General features: G+C 37.7%; 1 protein-coding gene across 1 annotated transcript in view; it reads right to left on the minus strand.

The window, feature by feature from the left end:
- DIT2.1 (dicarboxylate transport 2.1) overlaps positions 1-15,647 on the minus strand; it is a 33,877-nt gene extending 18,230 nt beyond the window's left edge. Inside the window, exons 1-2 of the mRNA XM_089998135.1 lie at positions 14,756-15,647; positions 2,022-2,335 (exon numbers count right to left, since the gene is read on the minus strand). Coding sequence (XP_089854261.1) covers positions 2,022-2,335; positions 14,756-15,562 — 1,121 coding nt within the window. The 5' untranslated portion in view covers positions 15,563-15,647. The remainder of the gene's footprint in view (positions 1-2,021; positions 2,336-14,755) is intronic.
- Between the last annotated feature and the right edge of the window lie 607 nt (positions 15,648-16,254).

Consider the following 16,254-nt stretch of genomic DNA (forward strand, 5'->3'; position numbering starts at 1 on the left):
ACTTCAATCTCAAAAAATCCGAAGGCACGGTTTTCGAGGCACTCGAACAAAGGCGGATCTCACGATCTCCAATAAACAACCGAGCTCTGATACCATGTGAAATTGTCTACGAAGAGACAATACATAAACAAGCATAAAAACCTTATAAAAGAAGTGCACGAAAGCACTCTCACAACACTTGAACAAAATACACAAAAAGTGTATAAATAATAAACATGCAATAATGCATGTATTTCAATATATAAAAGCAAATGCTTGAGACTCTCAAGCTTGAGAAAATACAAAGGGGGAACACCCCTATTTATACAAGAAGGAAGGAGGCAAGAGGGGGCTCCCCAAAGGAGTCGTTGGGGAGCTCCCAACGGTCACAATTGTGACCGTTGGGGGCTCCCCAACGACTCTATTGGGGAGACCCCCAATGCACTTTTTGAGAGTGCAAAAAAGAAAAAAATAAAAATTAAAAGAATTACAAAAATAATGGAAAAATTACAGCATATTCCAAATGGAATATGCGCAAAATGTAAAATGACAAAAATACCCTTTCGGGTAAAAAAGATTAAAATGTATAAATATATATACTTATATATAGAGATACGTATACATATAAAATATGTATACGTATTTCTATGTATATAAGTATATATATTTATACTTACAATATTGATTTTGAGTGTACATTTTAACAATTTTCACCCAAACACAGAAAACAAGATTGGTCCCCTTTACAGTTTATGGGTGGTTGTACTTTATGTATTATAAATTGTTCAGGGTGAGAGCTAGACCATAGATTTGGAGATGACCCCATGAGACATAATAAAAAATGTTGTTAGACACCCATAAGAAGGCATCGTCCAAATTTTGGACTATTCTTCCAGATATACCACAAAGTGAAATGAGACAGATAAAGCATGAGGTTGCAGATTATGGATGAAAATATCTAAAGGATTTCAAGTTGGCTCTCCAAAAAGTCCAAGAACCTGTTCATTTCTTTTTTCTTTCTTTTTATTTTCTATGATGAAGGTATGGTTGTTGTTTGTCTAAGTCCATAGGGCTGGGTAACAGGCTGGCCCTGCCTGGTTTATTGGATGGGCTGACCAGCCTATTGACAGGTTAGGCCTTGTCAAGTCCAGCCTAGGCCTAAGGCCGGGCCAAGGGTTAAAACCACAGCCCAGGAAGGCAAACCATCTGCTCTTTTAAAGGAGAGCTGCAAGGCTGACTGACCGGGCTGAGGTCCAAAATGGCATCCCAAGCCCTGCCCAGTGCTCACCCTTAACTATGTTCATCAATTATATAATGACCAGAAGAACAAGCAACATAACATAATAAAATTCATTGTGGCACATAAAGAAACATTTACTAATAAAGAAAGACTATATGAAGGAACACCTCATGCAACCGAGATTTCTTCCTCTTCCCTGATTTGCAAATAAGAGATGTCATATGCTAGAATGAAATGCCAGCAAAAAGTGTGAAACATCTGATTTGCTTCAGAAGTTTTGAAGTTATGATCACAAAAAAGTCCATATTCCATTACATTTTTCTTGAATAATTTATGAAGCAGAAATATTCTATGCTTACAGGCATAACTTGAACCCACCTCAAAAGGAAAAGAAGGGATGGGGAGCAGCAGTGTTTGGTTGGTAAAACTTGAATATGCAGTAACAAGCTCATAATGTCTTGCCAGCCTTGTGTTGCAAGGGACATAATATTTTTCGAAAAGGTGAAGGAACAGAAATCAATATGAAAATAATTGGACATATGGTCATTGTCTCACTGATGTATTGATCATCAAGATACCAGTGATAAAGCATTAATTAGTCAGAACTAGACCATCATGAAGGTTAACTTACTAAAACGCTTTATCAAATGTAATAAATGAAAGAAGACTAAGCTTGTCATTTGCTATTTCAGCAATATTCATGAACAATAAATAAGAATATAATAGAAATATATAAAGCATATTAATACATCTCCAGCACCAGGCATCCACAGCATAAGCTGATTAAGAAAAGTGTACTTACCCAAATATCCACAGTGTGACTGCAACGACCATTGTGCCAACCATCACCCATTCATTTCTTGTAACAGGTCCCATCTCCTTCAGCTTCTTTTCTGCTAGAGCAGGTGCATCCGGAGTGTCTTTGATTTCAGGTGGGAAGATTTTGTAAAGCAAATAAGGAGTAGCCAGGAGACACACAATTGCAGGTAAACTTGCAGCTTTAAACCAGGAAACCCATGGACTGGCAATTTTAACACCAAGTTCTTCAGCCAATCTCAAACATAGTAGGTTTTGTGCCGCAGCAGTTAAGAAGAGAGCACTTGAATTTGCAGAAGACTATAAAGCACAAACAAGTGTCGAGCAATCAAATGAGTACCACATTAATAAGCATAAAGGTTGTACATGACAAGAAAGATTAAAAGACTAAGGAGAAACTGAACCTCTAATAAAATATCAGCTATGGAATTCCATAAATGCCATTTGGCATCATGAACCTTCCTCCCAAACAGTCACTTTACCAAAAGCAATGAAACTAAGTACTTTTTAAGAAACAATTCACACTCAACTTTTCCTTAAAAAATCACACTCAACTTGGCATGTGCTCAATCTGCATTAACTTGAAGCTCCATGCAGTTCTGTTATTCTTTTTCTCTTAAATAAAATAAAGCAAAAGAAAAGAAAGATATAAAATGGTAATAGGAGCGTAGCATGTTCAAGTGCCTAGATATATCAACTAGTCCAACCAGAAAAGGATATCGACAACTTGGGGTCTGGATGACTTAAGGGTGTTGCAGATGCAAACTTTTCAACTATTGCAGTTCAATGTCAGTATTTTGAGACACATCTAAGCATAAATAATTGGATCATCAATCAAGTACCAGAATGAGACAAAATAAAGCCATAAAGTACTGCAATAAGATCTTTGATATTCACATGATCACATGGGAGAACACCAAAAGCAGGCTTGATATTCCACTACGCTTATCAATTTTTTGAGCAAGGAAACATCATGGTAGTTCACAATGATAACATCATAATAACTTGGTGTAAATATGAAAAGAAATTCATGAACCAGATTACTATGGATTTTAGCAAAAACTAGTGACAAAATTGCAATATTTTCAATATACATATATTTATCAAGTTCATACAATTTTTTTTCAGCAGTTTAAGTTCCTTTTCCTGGTGACATTTTCACGATGGAAGAATACCACCCGTTATATTCATCAAGCATTGCATATCATGGACATTTTAGAGAAAAAACACATGAATTAATATAATAATAAGGCCCACATGAGTTAATGTAATAATAAGACCAAATTTAAACTATGAAAAGAATAAAAGTTGAACGTTTCTTGTTAAATCTTGACAAAGGGATGCAATCAATCTCCAAGACAAGAAAAGAAAAAGATAAAGTAAAATCCACAACTCCAAGGAAAATAAAATGATGCCAAGCAATTTGAATTCATGATAAAGAACAGAAATCACCTTAGTTAAGTAAAACAAGATGGTCTCCTCAGAGTTGCCGGAAGCGCCTATACATTAAGAGAAGCACACTTCGGAAGCGCGAAACACGGCGCTTTCAAAATGCACGGGGAAGCGCACGATTAAATTAGGAAGCATATTTCTCTTTAAAGGGAAATGTGTATCCCTTTAAAGGGGGTACATGTTTCCCTTTAAAGGGGGCAATTTACTTAATTAAAAATAAAATAAAATAAAATCGATGGACAAGTTTGCCCTTTTGTTAACCTTTTTTACTAAAAAAATTAAAAGAAAAAGTTTCCTTAATAAGGGAAAAATGGAGATTTTGAAAAACTCATGAAAAAACAAAAGTCGAAAGGGGCTTTAGGGTTTTCTTTTTCAGGCTTCATCCGACTTCCTCCCCTCTCTCTCAAGATTTGTCCACCGATCGGCGACCTCCAAAACATCCGACGACGTTCACCGACGTCCGGTGACCTCCGACGATCTCCACCTACTGGCGATGAGGATCTTGAGGTACGTTACTCTCTTCTCACTCTCTCTATCTCTCCATCTCATGACTCACGCTCTCTCCCACGGAATACCCTCTTGGCCCAGCCGAGTTAGGTTATTTGGCAATCTGAAATTAAGCCTGAAGCCCATTTTTGACCCCAATGTATGCCTGGACCAATGGTTATCCATTGTTGTAACTTTTTCCCATTTTAAGCAGTATGAGTTGCATCCGTGAGGTCTGGGATTATTTGCATGTGTGTATAGTGTATATTGTATACCAAGGTTTTGATTATTCTGAATATTCTGTCCCATTAAAAATTCTCAATATTCTTTGTATACCGAGGTTTTTATTTTTTCCATTTTGATTATTGCAAGTCCCATTTTGAATATTCTGTGTATACTGAGGATCTCATGTTTTTCATCCTTTTCTACCGTGTGATTTTATGTGCTAATCTTATAAATCTTGTAGAATCAGATATCTTTCTATAAGCTGGGGAGAAAAACATTTGGCGGGCTGGCACTTTGATATGATGTTGAATCCATAAAGCGAATGTAGTGGTAGGGACAATTATATGATCTTGCTATTGCATAGAGGCGTGAGGCATGTTACCAGATCATGAGAAATAGTAGCAGATTGGATACTAAGGCTACACATGGGCCGAATTCAAGCTGGGCCTGGGCTTGATGAGTTCGGCTCATTAGGAAAATGAGTTTTTGAGCTTGGCTTGGCTCAAGCTACTTAACTTTGAAAAAAAAGGTCAAATATGCTACATAGAGGGCAAGGTTCGAACCTGCCACCTCTTGGATAAGTGTCCTACCCATTAGGTTAGGAGTTAGTTTTTTGTCATTTATGCAAGAGAACAATTCTCTCTAGTACATTTATGAGCTTAAATTCGCTAATTGGGCTTGATTGAACTCATCATCCCTATTAAGCATGAATTCTTTGATATACCGAGCCTAGGTACACTCAGGCTTGGCTCATTTACTCTATCAGAAGAGTGGGGCAACCTTAAACGAGCTGACTCCAACCTGAGCCCGGGCATATCATATCCAATGTGCATCTCTAGTGGATACAACACATAATCTTCATATCATATAAGCAGCACAATAAATGAATTGGAAGCCTAACAACCAAAAAGCCAAAATTCAGCAAACGGATGACAATAGTTGATACTGATAGTGTAATGAAAAAGGGCGGAAGCACCAATAAAGCAAACCACTCTTGAAGAGTGATCTCAAGAGCCAAGAACACAAACACTAAAAGTGTAGACAAAAACCCACTAAAGGGAAAAATGACTAAAAGTCATAAGTTGGATATTATTAAAGAAAGAAAGAAGAGGGTAAAAAACCCTTACCAATACAAGAGAAAGCCTCCTCTATTTATAGAGGAGGGACCACAAGGGGGCTCCCATCTAGTCGTTGGGAGCCCCAACGGTCATAAATATGACCGTTGGGGCCCCAACGACAAGATGAGTGGGGCCTCTTGTAGTCTTACAATATGCAAAACAAAAAAGAAAAAGTAAAAAAGGAGAGAAAAGGAAAAGGGGAAGGAGTACATGGGGATTTACCAAAATACCCCTATCAGGTATTTGGAGAATAAGAAAACAAAAAAAAGAAATATGTATATATATATATATATATATACATATATGTATATACATACTTATATATATACGTATGTATATATATATAAGTATATGTATATATATATATTTTTTTTAATATACATAATTTAATAGATAGTATGCTGTAGCTAGTTGTTTAAAATTTTAAATAAATACCATTATTGCTAGAAATAGTCGGCCAATATGAATTTTGTCTTTCTTCATTGTTATGTTGTTTTTCTTTAACATTTTTTCATAAATGCAAACTTTTGAAAGAACTTTATTTCTTTTTTTCTTTTTCTTTTTAATTTTGTCTGCTTCATAGCATATAGAATCATAGATCTTTCACCTCCTTGAATGAAGCTTATTGTTTTGTTTTAGTATTTGGTAAATTATGAGAGTAATGATTTGTGTTCTTCATTGTCCATCCTTTGTTGTTAATAATAACTTTTTTAAAGTATTTTAGACTGATGCATATACTTTTATGATGCAATTATATTTGCTTGTTTTTTGCTTCACTAATGATCGTCACAAACTATGATCTCGACAATTATGATGACGATGATGATTCTTTTTGCAATTTGGAGCATGAATCATTTAGTGTTATTGAGAATGACAATGCCAGAAAGGGTAAAGGAGAAAGGGTAAAGGGTCTGATTATCAATATCAGTTTGAGGAAAGAAAAGAAAATTGTTTTGATGAGGAAGATGAAGAAAAATATGACTTAGATGAGTACTATGATGAAGATGACCCAGAAGTAGAACTACCTAGCATGCATAAAACAACAGTGCTATGGCGCAATATATTGAAACAAAAGAAGATTGGGCAAGGAAAGCAAGGTGGAACTCAGGTTTTTACGTGCAGGTACTGCAAAAATATTTATCATGAGTCATATATTCGAGTTTTTGCACATCTCATGGGAGTTCCAACGGGACAAAGTGTTGGGATTGCCTTTTGTCCTACAGTTGCAAAAAATGCAGAATTGAAAAGAAAAATTAAGAACAAGTTCGACAAGTGAAAGTTTCATCAAGTGCATTTGAGTTGAAGAGATCAAGAATTAATAAACTGAAACCTAGTAGTATAACTACATCTTCTTTTGCCTCTAGTGAAAGCCGAAACACGGTTGATATTAGTGATACATTTAAAAAGATAGAAAGAGACGATGTAGATCATAAAATTATCAGTTTTTTTTTTCAAATGGCATACCTTTCAATGTGCTTCGATCACCGTATTGAGAAGAGATGATATCTACAGTAAGTAAAGTACCTAGATATAAACCCCTATCATATGAAAAAGCTCGAACAACGTTGCTTGACAATGAAAAAGAGTGTGTTTACAGGAAATTAAGTGAATTTCAAAAAAAGTTTGAGTTAAGAGTTTCCATTGTCTCAGACAGTTGGACAAATATAAAGAACAAACACTTGATAAATATACTTGTAAAACCCGAAAATTTTTGTTACAAAATATTTTAAAATATGCAAATTGGGCCTAGATCCACATTTCGGATCTAGGACCCATAAAGGGGTAATTAGGAATACATAATATCAAACATGATTTAATAACATTAATAATAATAAATAGATAAAATTTTAATTATAAAATTTATTTATTTATTTTAATCTGAGGATCCACAGTTGGATCCAACTTGTGGATCCATATCGGTTGGGGTCGGGTTACGGGTCTCGGGTCCGAACCCGAGCCGCGCCCTGTAGCAGCCCTTTTAAAAGAAAGGGGCAACCCGATAAGGGTTGCCCGATAGTTCAGGAGCCGAAAACAGAAAGGGGGCGAAGGGGGGGGTTGCGCAGAGCGTAACCGACCCCGCGCCCCTCGGCAAGAAAGGGGGGCTTGGGGCCGATAAAGGGGGAGTGGAGAGGGGGTTCTCTCTCTCTCTCTCTCTCTCTCTCTCTCTCTCTCTCTCTCTCTCTCTCTCTCTCAGTGTGCGCACGCCGGAAGGAGGGTCTTGTCTCCGGCGAGCTTTGGCCACCAACAACCACCGAGGGCCGCGGCAAACAACAGTCACACTCCCTGTCACGGCAGCAGGGAAGGGCGACTCCAGCCAGCTCGATACTTCCGCCACAGCAGCCTTCGATCGCCGAAAAGATCGCTGGAAAATTCTTCAATAAGGTACGGTGCTTCTAACGAATTGGGTGAGGGATCGAACATGGGTTCGATCTCGTGTGAGGGGTTTGAGGGGAGCATCCAGGGAAGGCCGTCGATGGAGGTATTCCCTATTTTCAAAATTAAAGAAAGAAAGAAAAAAGGGGGGGGGGAAGAAAATTTTGTTAAACCCTAGATGTACGATTTGGGGGTCTCTTGTTTTTATGCAAGAAGGGGAACCGAAGGCCATCACGAACCCTGGGGTTACAGAGGAAGCTCTAACTCGGACGGAAATTAAGGGTTTAACTTGTAAATGCAAATTCTTGATTCTAAATGCGTGATCTACATAGATTTTTGGGTTCGGCATGCATTAATTTAGGAAATCAGTATAGAAGCATCTGATTAGCCTAATTTGGTGTTTGATCTGTCGATTTTTGGGGTAATCACGATTCTCTTAAAGAGATTTGATTCACGAGTGCATGAAGGTTGATAATATATGTACAGTGTTTCTCGACAGTGTTTCTTTTACAGTGTTTCTTGTACAGTGTTTCTTTTACAGTTTTCATTTGACTGCAGTATTCTTGATCACGATAATATATGTACTTAATCAGAACTGTGTGGCAGCATGGTTTGTCTGGTTGAGACAGACAAAATTTGTTTTATGTTGAGAAACTTTGGGTTTTGGCACAGGTGCATACATGATATGAATGTGTGCAACCCCGATATGTCAATTTATAGATCCGGTTTATGTTCATGTGTGTGGGTGATAACTCATGCTATGAATGAAAGGTTTCATGTATCTACATTATGGGACATGTTTAATTATCATGCATGTATGATTTGGTTTCAAGTGCATGTGCATATATGGGATCGAAGTCTATTGGCATGTATAATCATGCATAAATATTCTCATATACTTATGAAACTATGGATGAATGCATGTGTGTTAAGTGATTACATGAAAGCACTTACACATGAATGGTTACACATGCATATGACTGCGAAAGCTCATGCACATTGTTAAAACGGTATGAATGAATGTGCATTTGGAATTATGTTGGTATTATTGCATACATTGCAATTTGTTATGATTTTTGCATTCGGTGCATCGATGGCCTAAATGGACCATCATCGGTGGGTTGGTTTCCTTTCACATATGTTTTTTAACTGCATCATTTGAACCACATAAGATGGTTTGACACATTACTACACTGTTCTAGTTGTTATACGGGTTGGAGTCCCGTAAGGGTCCCCACAATGGAGGATGCGGGTTTTCACTTTACTTTTGCATATGGTGTTGCAAACTTAAAGAATTAACTTAAATAAAAATATAAGGGATAAAACAGTGTAATATACATTCTGGGATATCTCATCTGGAGTATGAGAATCTTAGATATTCGGTCTTGGGGAGACTGTGAGGATACAAAAACTCCGTGTGCTGTAATTTTGTCCCCTGAACCCGATATTGAGGTTCTTTCTCCTGGCCACGGTTTTAGGGAGAGTCCGCCACTTTACCCGGGAGTGGTGTGTTTGACACAACTGTTGTTATGGTACCAAGGAAGTGGCACATGTGGGCGTGGGGTGTCCCTTGTGTCCCCGACATTAAATGTGGAGGTTTAATGTTCCGAAGGTGATTCGGTCGAGGGCTAAGTTGGAACCCAGTAATAAAATACAAATTGTATGTTAAGCTACCCTGGGAACCTACTAGACCTCGGCAATTGTACACGTTTGGTGTATCCGCGGGCAACGGTAATTAAAAAGAGGAACTTAAAGCTGCGTGCATTTAATAGGGCATGCATATGGAAAGATGGATTTTAAATGAAAGATAACAGAAGAAAGCATGCATTGCACATAATCATGCATTTTCCTGCTATGCATTAGATCATGCATGTTTGAATCATTCTCTATATCATGACATAATTTGGTGGTAGCATATGATTTACTTCTTGAAATCATACTGCAAGGTTTGGTTATTTAGTTATTGATATATGGTATTGCTTTAATGTTTTTAACTGGTGAGCATATGTAAATGTTGGTAGGTATGGATATTTGAATATTATAAATTTTATATCTGCACTCACTCAAATTATTACATGAAATATTACTCATGTTCTTTGTCTCACCTGGTTTCTTTAAAAGTAGTTGTGCTCAGAATTTCGGTTCTGACACCCTCCTTTGTTGGTTTTTCACAGGACATGGTGAACAGTGAGGCTGGATTGGCTACTGGGGATGGATGAGAGTCATACTTGCGTTTGTAGTTTCAGCAGGGGACATAGTGGTTCTATTTTTGCTTCTTTTAGTTCTTTTAAATTTCTGCAGTTGTTACTTCACTTTTGAGTTGTGTATGAGACTCTTATTGGTTCATTAATAAAAGAGTTTTAGTTTGTTGTTATGGATGATGATTGCAACTTTGTTTGTGGTGGTTGGACTATCCAATGGAAATTGGAACTGTGAGGACCTCGGATCTCTGGGAAGGTTTCTGCATTGGAAAAAAAAAACTATTCCGCATTTTTAAAGGGTATGGATTGGGGTCGTTACAATACTTGCATCAAATTATTTTGGCTCGATGTTCTTATATGCGAGCGACTTTTCTAATGTGCAACAATCAACTGCAAATATTGTCGAGTTTTTAAATACTGGATTTAAAATTGTTGGGCCTTCTAATATAGTGCAAGTGATTATAGACAATGCAGCAAATTACAAGTTAGCTAGTGAAGAATTGAAACAAACGTATAAGTATATTTTTTGGTAACCTAGTGTTGTGCACACACTTAATTTGATCTTCAAAGATTTGGCACATGAGTTTTATTGGTTGAGAGAGACATATTTGCAAAGTAAAAAAATTGTGAAGTATATCACCAATCATTCGAAAGCATTAGCAATATTTAAAAGTAATGAAAAATTGGAGCTAATAAAGATTGCAAAAACAAGGTTTGTTTCACATTATACTATTCTTAAGCGCTTGCTTGATGTGAGGGAGAGCTTGAGGCTTACAATCATATCATATAGATGGAGTGAGTGGAAGCAATCATGCAGATGAAACTATGAAAATGCAGGTTGTTACAACAGAAACAATTGTTCTTGATGAAAAAAATTGAGATTTTGTTCGTTTAGCACTAATGATTACAAAACTCATCTACAAGATGATCAAATTTTGTGACCAAGAAGACCTTATAATTGGTGAAGTGTATGAAGGCATAGACAACATGTTGAGGAAAATCAAAGACAATCTAGAAAGACAACCAGATTTGTATGAAAAGATTCATAAGATTGTCTTAAATAGATCGGATAGAATGAATGTGCCCCTCCATAGTCTAGCCCACATGCTTACTCTAAAATATTACGAGTCAGAGTATCTCAAGATCCCAGCACCAAGAAGGGTCAAACGAGTTTCTCCTGATAAAAAATTTATTCTATGTATTTAATAAAGTTTAAAGTTTAATTATTTAATTATTTTATTTGTATTTTCTTGTTATAGTTAAACATTTTTTTTCTGCAGAAAAAGACAATGATATCTTAGATGGTGCAATGCTCACGTTTGAAGTCATATCTGCTGGAAATGAAGAACTCTCTACACTTTATAGGTTATAACTTATGGTTTTTGCATTAAGAAGTGAAAGATTTAGTCGGAATGCAGCAAGAATATATGCATTGAATCCTACAATGACGGTCCTTAAATGATAGTGTTTTTATAGTGATGATACACCTCGAGTTGAGAGCATTAGCCATTAAGGTTTTATCTCAACCTATTAGCACATCTTCTGCAGAAAGAGTGTGGAGCACCTATAGCTATATCCATAATGTTAAAAGAAATAGGCTCAATGAAGATCGTGTTGATACCTTTGTGTATATTCATTAGAATCTTCGGTTGATTGACATGTATAATTAAAGTGTTACACTATTGTTTTGCTATAATATAAAATATTTATCTATCATTGATTATTTGTTAGCATTCATATTTTATATTCTTGTTATAAAAAGGTGAAACAATCGCTACAAAGGACCTAATAAAAAATGTGATATCAATCTGAAACTTTTTATTGTAGAAAAAAATACTTTGAGATTAGAGGACATGCGTTGGAGAGATTTGGATGATAAGTCACAACAATCAAGCACTATTTTCAAATCCAAAACCAAAGAAGCACAACCAAAAACTCCATTGCCTCTGATAATCATACGTACAATTGAGGTTGAAGAGGATACAAATCAATCCAATAGACCTAATAGAACTAGTGCAAATATACAAGAGTGACAATCAATTCCCCAAGGCTGGACTGATCGTTTCTTTAGCAGGAGACCTAAGCAAGGTAAGCGTTATGCATCTTATGTTTTTTATTTTGCTTTATTCTATATATGTATTTTTTATATTTTAGATTAAGGTCTTTTAATATTTTAATTTTTTAACATATTCATTATAGGAAATGAAGGAAGGAACAAAAGGCATGGTCGTGAAGAGCTAGAAGGACGTGATGATGTAGAAAGTTCTCGATTTATTACTGACCTAAAGGGAAAGAGAAAGATGACAAATTATTGATTGTTGACAATGAAATGAACTCTTGAATTCTTAATTATTCTTTTGATGATGCAGTCGAAATAATCAAACTTAGAAACTTTTATGTTACTTTTTTTTGTCATGATCTTGAAATATTTTGTTGGTTTGATATGTACTTTTGTTTTGAAGCTTGCGTGATGAAGTGAAGTAGTGGATTATGTTAATTTTAAGTTTAAAGTTTAGAACTTTATAACTTATAGTTTATACTTTAATTCAACTTTGAAATGCATAAAATTAAATTATGTTTTAATTGTTTTAGTGCTTTAGTGCTTAAATGTGTAATTTGTTTTGTGCACTTAAAAATTTAAACATATCTCTATGTAATCTTTGAATTTATTGATTTCTCATTTTCTATGTTGCAGATATCACAAGATTCACAACATCAAATAACAAGTCATTTGGTTCTTTCGTTGAAAAAGGTATATTTTTTAATCAAATTTATTAGTTTTCTTAATGCATTATTTATTAAATGCTTGCATGCATTTGTTAAATGGTTGCAACAGGAATGTAAATTATGATTTTGCTTGAAAGTTGCAACATAATGCGTTTGTTAGATAATTGCAACATGTATTATTTATTGTCCTAGATACTCATGTTTTATTTTGTTAATGATAACATAAATCTTATTTTTTGATAAATTAAAAATATATAATTACATTTTCGTTTCCCTTTTGATTCTTATTTGTTTCCCTTTCGCTTCTCACTTGAATCCTAGGATGCTTCCTTCTTCGCTTACAAGGTCGCTTCCGGTTCTCTTCCTAGGTCGCTTCCGAGACAATTTCTGGTTCGCTTCTAAGTCGTCTCGTGCTTTCCGCTTCCTAAAATTTTAGAAGTGTCTCGCTTCCTGCTTCCGCTTCCCATATCGCTTCCCACTCCCGCTTCCTTGACTGGCAACTCTGGGTCTCCCTTCACAAAAAATGTAGGCATGTTCAACCATGCAACCTAACACTTTCTAAATAATGACATTTTTCAGGAAAAGGAAGAATTTCATCAAATATGTATTATGCCTTTCATGGTACCAATGTAAGGCAGGTTCAATCTGCTTAACAGTTATTATATAAGGATAATGTTCTAGGAAGGCTCTCACCAAATATGCATTACACTCTTTTCATGCTTCTTTAAAGGAGCAAGAAACAAATAATCTTACTGAAAAATAGGAAGACGCTGGGAGAATGAGGTTATTAAAAAAAAAGTGAGTTATTTCTGTTGACTCTAAAGTTGAGGCACAATAAAGAGTAGCCTCCTCTCTTCTGTTGGAGATGGTGCACTATTCCAATAAGAAAAGAAGAGAAACATTGTTACTTCAAAGCCATGTTCTCCAGAACAATAGGCCAATCTGGCATTGTCAAATAGCTTTGTTTTCTGTGCATTGATGTATGGTTACCTGTTACAAGAACAAAAGTGCAGAAGAGGCATCCAAATTTTGATATCAAACTCTCAATGAGGAAAATAGACAACTATGGTTTTCAAATCTTTTCCACAACACACAATGATTGGACATGGAATAACCATGTCTCTTTATGTAATCCACACTCTCTTGATACAAACCACTAAAAAAATTTCTAGCACAAAATCCCGAAAGTCCACCACTTGAGAATGGGACAAATCCTAGCATCAGAAGGAACTGAGCAAGAGACTCAAAGACCCACTAAAACTTACTGAGCACCTCTAGATCACAAACTTGGGATCTCATAAAGAAGCAGTAGCATAAAGAGCCTAGTATCACGTACAGATAGTCTCTACCTCGAACCTCATAGATAGGCTCCTCGTTGATTTAGGTTATCTAACTGAGTGCTATCATAAACTACAGCTCAAGACTTTCCTCAAACCTAGAAATAGATTGAGCAGATCATCCACATAAAAAGGAAACTAATTGGAAAATGAGAATAAAATAGCATTTTTACAACCTTTCAGGGTGTAATGAAAATGGTAAGACCCAGTGTAGCATCTTAAGAAGAACAAGTGATGGAAAAGGATGCTTAATTGTTTTGAGGTAAGCCAATGATAGACGGATATTTCAATTTCCTCTCAAACTGTATCCTCAGAACCTTTTTGGGAGAACATTAGCAAATTAGTTCAATCCCACGCTATAAACATACCCATGTGACAGACATGAGCCTACAGATCATGTTACGGACCAGAAAGTTAACAATTATTGCATTCAGCCCAGATTTTTGCTCACAAGGCATGTCATGCTTCCCTGAAGTTAGAGTTTATCTTAAAATAGTGCACATGTATGCCACTAACAGTTCATATCCTAAACCTTCTAGTTCAGTTACCATCAAGACCATCCTCAGCAGTAAGAAAATGATCTAAGTATGCAAATTTTAAATGAAGAAGAAGTACAACCATCCCCATTTCACGTCTCGATTTCAAAATTTCAAAATTTAATCGATCGGCTGGGCGGCTCCCAGCAAATCTCGAGAGCAGTCATTGTTGAAATTTAACTCGAATTCATCAATGCATCCATTCAATCGAAGCATACAATCTCCGATTCCAAAAAGAGATGGAAAAGAGGGAGAAAACCAAAACCTGGAGTTGCGATTGGACCAAATAGGATCCCAATTTCCTCGAGGACCGATCCCCCGGTGCGCTCCCTGCAGAGAGCGACAGCGACTTGATGATCGGCAGGAAGACCCCTCCGGCCCTCGCCGTCGTGCTCGGCATCGCCGGAGCGATCAGCGTCTCGCTGATCGTGAGCCCGTACGACAGCCCGAGCGTGCTGCGGCCGAGCCACTTGACGAAGTAGGTGGCGATGCGGTCGCCGAGCCCCGTCTTCACGAAGCCGCGTGCGAAGAAGAAGGAGATGACGATGAGCCAGATGACCTCGCTGGTGAAGGCACCGAACGCCGCCGAGAAGGGGAGCGTCCGGGTGGCGACGGATGCGGTGAGGCCGATGAACGCCCACGCCCCGACGGGGAGCGGGCCGAGGATCAGCCCGGAGATTGTCGAGAGGAAGATCGCCAGGAGCTGCCACGCCTGAGGCGACACCTCCACCGGCCTCGGCACGACGAACCGGACGGCGAGCCCGATCGCCACCGAGAACACGAGCGGCACAAGCTTCGCGCCCTGTACCTCCGGCGGCGGAGGAGGAGGAGAATCGGAGCCGCCGACGGAGGCAGAGATCCGAGATCGGTCGGGCGGGGGGATCGGCGACGCCGGGAATTGGAGTTTCCGTCGGGGGAAAGGGGAGAGTCGGAGGGAGTTGCAGAGGGAGGGGAGGAGAGGGGAGGGAAGGGGAAGGATAGACTGTGGGCGTCTGCACGTTAGGGAGGTGCGGTGGAGGGAGAGGGAAGGGGAGGGGGAGAGCGTCTTGGAGGAGAAGGCGAAGCTCTCCATCGTGGAAAAGGGAATTCCCAAGTCCTCTCTTGATTCCCCTTTTTTCTGATTCCTTTTTGCTTCTGAATGAGTGGAAAAAGGGAACGGTTTCTGATCACGGATTCTGTTTGGGAAGGATATACTGGAAGCAGGGGCAATGGGGATTGCCCCTCATTTTATTATCACATAATTACCCTTATCCTTTCATATTTATTTTAGAACTTACGTGGGTGTTGTTTTGGAAATTTGGATAATGGGTAGGTATAATATTGGTACCGTACTACTGTGATTCATTGGTGCTCCCGCCCAGCTTTGGTCTGCCACAATGGCGTGAACCCAAGTGGGACCCACAGAGATAGTGTGTGCCATGCCACGTGTAAAACGCCCTGCGGAGTAATTGCCGAATCCGTTTCATGGCCCACACAGGAGTAAACGAAAAAGGTGGGATATGTACCTGCAGGATCCGGATCCGGATCCGGATCCGAAGTACAGGATACCGGATCTGGTTATGATTCTAAAAGAGTACGGATTCCTGTTCTTTTTATTTTGAGAAGGGGATGCGTCCAAGGTAAGGAAGTTACGAACCATTCAAACTACCTACATACATTAACCTACGAACCAACCCTTGGTTAAAATATTTTTGATGCATAAATAAGATTTTATAATATATTACAAAAATTTAAATTTTAAAAATCTCATTTATAAGTCAACAA

The sequence above is a fragment of the Nuphar pumila genome, chromosome 2 (genome assembly GCF_984573655.1).
Source record: "Nuphar pumila chromosome 2, dmNupPumi1.hap1.1, whole genome shotgun sequence".
NCBI lineage: Eukaryota > Viridiplantae > Streptophyta > Magnoliopsida > Nymphaeales > Nymphaeaceae > Nuphar > Nuphar pumila.